General features: G+C 39.5%; 1 protein-coding gene across 1 annotated transcript in view; it reads right to left on the bottom strand.

Moving 5' to 3' along the window:
* Positions 1–32: 32 nt before the first annotated feature.
* STIL (SCL/TAL1 interrupting locus) overlaps positions 33–5,763 on the bottom strand; it is a 62,732-nt gene continuing 57,001 nt past the window's right edge. The window contains exon 17 of the mRNA XM_012000351.1: positions 33–1,170. Within this exon, the coding sequence (XP_011855741.1) occupies positions 362–1,170 (809 nt within the window). The 3' untranslated portion in view covers positions 33–361. The remainder of the gene's footprint in view (positions 1,171–5,763) is intronic.

Consider the following 5,763-nt stretch of genomic DNA (forward strand, 5'->3'; position numbering starts at 1 on the left):
AAAAAAAAAAAAAAAAAAAGAAAAAAAAAAGTAAAAAAAGTACAGTATAAAAGAGCAGTTAAGACTCAGAGCTGGATAGTATTTATCTACTTAAATTTGTAGGAATAACTGATCTCAGGGTTTGTTTTTCTTAAAGGTTTCAGTGATGTTGAACAACTCTATTTGAATAATGAGAACTTAGTCCTATCACTAGTCAGCCATCTCACAGAAAAAGTCACTCTTCCCAGTTGGCTGCTACCAAGAAACAGACTGACTCCAGAATGATCAGGAAATCCCAAAACTACCACAAGGCTCTCTGGCTTCCCTAAGTATCTTCAGGAGACACCCTGTCCCTGTATTAAAAGAGCAGGGAGTTAAAAGGTTAAAATAATTTTGGTAACTGTCTGAGATGTTTTACATCTAAGAAGGTGCCTACTGAATTCATGCTATTCATCTGCTTTAGAGTTTCAGAAGGTTGCAGACTTTCAGGAAAAATTGCAATGTCCCTTTCATTTTCTTTCTCAAGATGTTGAGTGAACTCTGCTTTCCCGGTTCGAAGGTTCACTGCAGGACTTGGTTTAAGGTTCTTTAATAAGAAAGCTGGCTTTTCAGTCAACTGCTGTTTTGCTTTTGTCTGCAAAACTTCATTTGTAATATTTCTTAATACTGGCATATCTGCGTTGGTGCCCACAGATTCACAGTTAGAACAATTAATTATTTCATGGTCATTCTTAGAAGGCTCTTTCTGACCACCAAGCTGTTCAGGTATGGACGTATGGTTCTGATTCAATAAATGTTCACTCTTGCTATCTGCATTGTCGGGAGGCTCCTCTTCATCTTCACTATTGTCACTGCTTTGTAGGAGTCCATATCTCTTCATATATTTTTTGGTTGCAAATGACATGTTGTTTGGTGAAATTAAACTAAGCCCTACTGTGCTTCTGTCTGTATTAATATGGAGAAGGCTGAATGGGTCACAATTATTTTGGTTTGATCGAGTGACAGACAGTTGTGACAGCTGATTTTCATTTAAATATTTCAGAGCTATAGCATTTGCCTCCATGCTCAAATCCACACCATTGGGGCTTAAGCCACTCATGCCAACATTAGCAAATGACATGCAGTTTAATCCAGAGATCACTGCTTCTGGGCTGATGCACGCCAACACACTGAAAGACACAAAGCAGTAAACCATCATTTACCATATTCTAAGTAATACCTAGTTCTCAATGAGTTCCATTCTATACAAGCAACAAAAGATCTTCAGCTTTAAGTTCATGGTCCTTTTATCTAAGTACTCAGACATCTAAGTCTTGATGATCCAGATACACAAAGGATAGATATGGGCTGGGTACTGTGGCCCAAGCCTGTAATCCCAGCAGACTGGGACACTGAGGTGGGAGGATTGCTTAAAGCCAGGAGTTCAAGATCAGCCTAGGCAATATAGCCAGATCTTGTCTCTACAAAAAAATTTAAAAATTGGCCAGGCATGGTGGTGCACATTTATAGTCCCAACTACTCAAGAAGCTGGAGGATTGTGTGAGCTCAAGAGTTCAAAGTTACAGTGAGCCATGATCATGCCACTGTACTCCACCCTGGGCAACCGAACAAGACTCTGTCTCTTAAAAAATAAAAAATAAATAAAAAATTAAAAAAGGGATAAAAATAATAGCCTAGAAGGTAATCCATGATTTACAGGTTGAAAGTGGAATACAAATTAATTTTCCTAAATCTGTATATCAGTCATGGTTTTAACAACAAATACAAGGCCTCAAATGTAAAAGTCATTCAACATAGCTATGAGTCATTTAATTTATGACTATTAACCCAAACAGCACAAGAGATCAGCTAATGTTTAATGTAAAGTAAAACATAAAAATAAAATCAAACACAAAACACATTTGATTATATAACAGTACAAGCTTTGGTAAGTAGCTCAGAAAATTAAATTGTTCATAGTTGAGGAGATTCCATTTGCAATGAATAAAAAACATCAACCAGTCTCTGGATATGGGCTTATACACACACACATACACAAATACTTTTTTCATTAGTCATAATCTTCAACTTACTTTGATTAGTGTTAAGTCAACTGACTTACCTTTTCCTTAGTATCACATATATAATAAATAGCTGCTATTTTTTTTTTTGAGACAGGGTCTTGCTCTGTTGCCCAGTCTGGAGTGCAGTGGCAACTGCATGTCATTTGCTAATGCTGGCACAATTACAGACTCAGGCTGGTCTCAAACTCCTGAGGTCAAGCGAGCCTCCCTCCTCAAACTCCCAAAAGTGATGGGATTACAGGCGTGAGCCACTGCACCCAGCCTGCTAATTATTGAGTCCTTATATATGCCAGGTACTCTGCTAAATGCTTTACATGCATTATTCATATACATTCCTCACAATAACCTTTCTCAGGGAGGTATTCCCTATTGAATATTTCTATTTTATTCTCCATTTCAACACCTTACATTCCCTTTCCACTACTTTTCTGTTTTCTTTTTGGCACTTATCGCGGTCTATACATTGAATACACATATCTACATATTCAATCAATGCTTGATTCTTATTTACTGTCTAGCACCCTCATGAAAGCCAATGAGGGCAGAGTTTTGTCTGCTCCCCCGGCCCCCACTGCAGTATCTTTGATGCCTGGGACACGTAGTAGGCACTCAGTAAGTACCTGTTGAATGAATAAAAGAAGTAGGTACTATTGTTATATTTATTCTCAGTTGAGAAAGCTGAGGAATAGAGATTTGAGCTAATTTTCTCAAGCTAAATAGTACATAGCAAGCTGAGATAAACCATGACTGCCTTACTCTCTGGGGCTCTGTAACCACTGTTTTACTGTACTATATTCAGTAACTTGGATTTTTTCCATCAGAGTCCTTTGTGCACTATTTGTTGTGGTGAACATTATATTCTAGTCAAATATGCTATGGCTTTCTACATCATCCCATGAAGAAATTCAGCTGTTTTATATGTGCTAGCCACTGCTTGCATTCATAGACCCACAAAAATCAAACAACCATTATGTATTTTCATTCTTATAAGCACCTGAAATTTGCAAAAAACTGTTTCCAACCATTAATAATCCCTGAAACCAGGCTGGGCATGGTGGCTTATGCCTGTAATCCCAGCACTTTGGGAGGCCGAGGTGGGCAGATCACCTGAGGTCAGGAGTTCAAGACCAGCTTGGCCAACATGGCGAAACCCCATTCTACCAAAAATACAAAAAAATTAGCCAGGTGTGGTGGCGGGCGCTGTAATCCAGCTACTCTGTAGCCTGAGACAGGAGAATCGGTTGAAGCCAGGAGGTGGAGGCTGCAGTGAGCCGAGACTGCGCCACTGCACTCCAGCCTAGGCGACAGTGAGACTCTGTCTCCAAAAAAAAAAAAAAAAAATTCCCTGAAACCAGTGATGCCATCACCAAACAATGGAACAGTGTGCTCAGTAATGCTGGTCTTTATAACTTTGAAATTCTTCCTTAACCTTCTTGGCATTTAATGCTTTGAAGACTATTTTAATAAGATTAAAGAGATACTACTAATTTATCCAGACATTATTCTTTCATTCATAGTGACAATACTTTTGGAAGTCTTTTTCTACTTTGCCTATTTCCTCAGTCTATAGATAATATTAATGTAAATAATGTGATAAAAGCAAAGAAAACTTCTAATTCAAAATGTTAAATATTTAAAGAAAGCAGATCTAATTTGGGTGTTTTTTTTTAAATTAATTAACTTTTTTTTTTTTTGAGACAAGGTCTCACTCTGCCACTAAGGCTGGAGTGCAGTGTCGCAATAATGGCTCACTGTGGCATCGACCTCCCAGACTCAAGTGACCCTCCTACTAAAGCCTCGCAAGTAGCTGGGACTACAGGGGCATACCACCATGCCCAGCTAATCAAAAATTTTTCTTTTTGTGAAGATGGGGTCTCACTATGTTGTTCAGGCTGGTCTTGAACTCCTGAGCTCCAGTGATCCTCCCAAAGTGCTAGGATTACAGGCGTGAGCCACCATGCCCAGCCTCTAATTTTAAGTAGAGCTTCTTTTATAGAATGGTTAAAAGATCCATAAAGTAGTTAATATCAGTTTAGAAGGCTATTCAAGTTTCGATGCCTGACACAAGCTAGCCAATTTCAATTTGGAGGGTGGGGCAGGGGCAATGAGATATCATTACTTTAATAGCAAAACAAATCAAGACAGGCACAGTGGTATGCACACCTGTAGTCCTAGCTTCTCAGGAGCCTGAGGCAGGAGGATTGCTTGAGCCCAGGAGTTCAAGGGGCCAGCCTAGGCAAAATAGAGACCACATCGCTAAAAAAACAAATCAATAATACTCAGAACCAAAGCATATAAACACTAGGGTAATTAAGACGAAAAGCAAAAAGGAATCCGCTCCACTAATCAAATCCTAAAAGCCTAAGCACAAATATACGCCTATGTTAAAATCTCATTAGATGTGCAGCTACAAGGAATGATGAAAGTCCATGAATAAATCTGAGTAAGAGAGCCACAGGCCAACAATTTATGGGAAGCTCTAAAATTATTCCAACTCAGATGAAAATCAAGACTGCCATCTCTACAAATAAAAATAAGCCGGGTGTGCTGCTGCACACCTGTAGTCCCAGTAACTCAGGAAGCTAAGGTGGGAGGATCACTTGAGCCCAGGAGATTGAGGCTGCAGTGAGCCATGATTGTGCCACTGCACTCCAGCCTGGGCAACAGAGCGAGACCCTGTCTCTCAAAAAAAAAAAAAAAATCAACTTTGATACATGATCCTATTTGAATCCAGATTAGTTATCTACTACTTATCCTAAACAGAGTTTTTCAACTACTAACCAGATAGCCAGGAAGCAAGGAAAAGAAGCAACTAGAGAGACTGCTTGAGACAGGTTTTGAATTCAAAAAGTTGCTCCAATTGGGAACCTATGTGTAGAGGTTGCTTCTAGACCTCGAACCCACAATCTCCATTTCCTGCACAATTTCTAGGTTTGTCTGGCACCCTGTTTCCCTGCCTTCCTGCCTTTAGACTCTCTTAATCTCTGCGGGATTCTGTTAACAGGAAAATAGAAAGCAGGTCTTCCTTCCCCTGCCTTAGCCACTCTTCTGGTGGAATAATGTGCTCCTGGAGTCCAGAATTGGAACATGAAATGAGTTTTCACATCAATAGAATGATGAAAGATGTCTGGTTTACAGAGCTAGAGGAACAGTATGGATTATAAGGATTAGCTTCCTAGAATATTTAACCTATAATTTGTAATAGTTTCTATAGAAAAATGTGTCTTAAATTCTAAACAACTGCCTTATAAACTTTTAGTATACCAGTTATATTATACCTACACACGTTAAAAAGATAACAATATAAGGTCTTAAATACTAACAGTAAATACTACAAAGACACTAAAAATGAACCTTCACTGTACGCTTCAGTGATGACCTGAGTAGGAGGAATGTTGTTTGTTCAGCAAATGACTCATTGAAGGCCCACTAAGTTAGTGGTAGAGGCAATGAGGATTTAGAACTATGCAAAATCTTCGCCGGATGTGGTGGCTCATGCCTGTAATCCCAGCACTTTGGGAGGCTGAGGCTGGCAGATCACAAGGTCAGGAGTTCGAGACCAGCCTGGCCAATATAGTGAAATCCCATCTCTACTAAAAATACAAAAATTAGCCGGGCGTGGTGGTGCGCACCTGTAGTCCCAGCTACTCGGGAGGAAGGCTAAGGCAGAAGAACTGCTTGAACCTGGGAGGCAGAGGTTGCAGTGAGCCAAGATCATGCC

The sequence above is a fragment of the Mandrillus leucophaeus genome, unplaced genomic scaffold, assembly GCF_000951045.1.
Source record: "Mandrillus leucophaeus isolate KB7577 unplaced genomic scaffold, Mleu.le_1.0 Scaffold626, whole genome shotgun sequence".
NCBI classification, from domain to species: Eukaryota; Metazoa; Chordata; class Mammalia; order Primates; family Cercopithecidae; genus Mandrillus; species Mandrillus leucophaeus.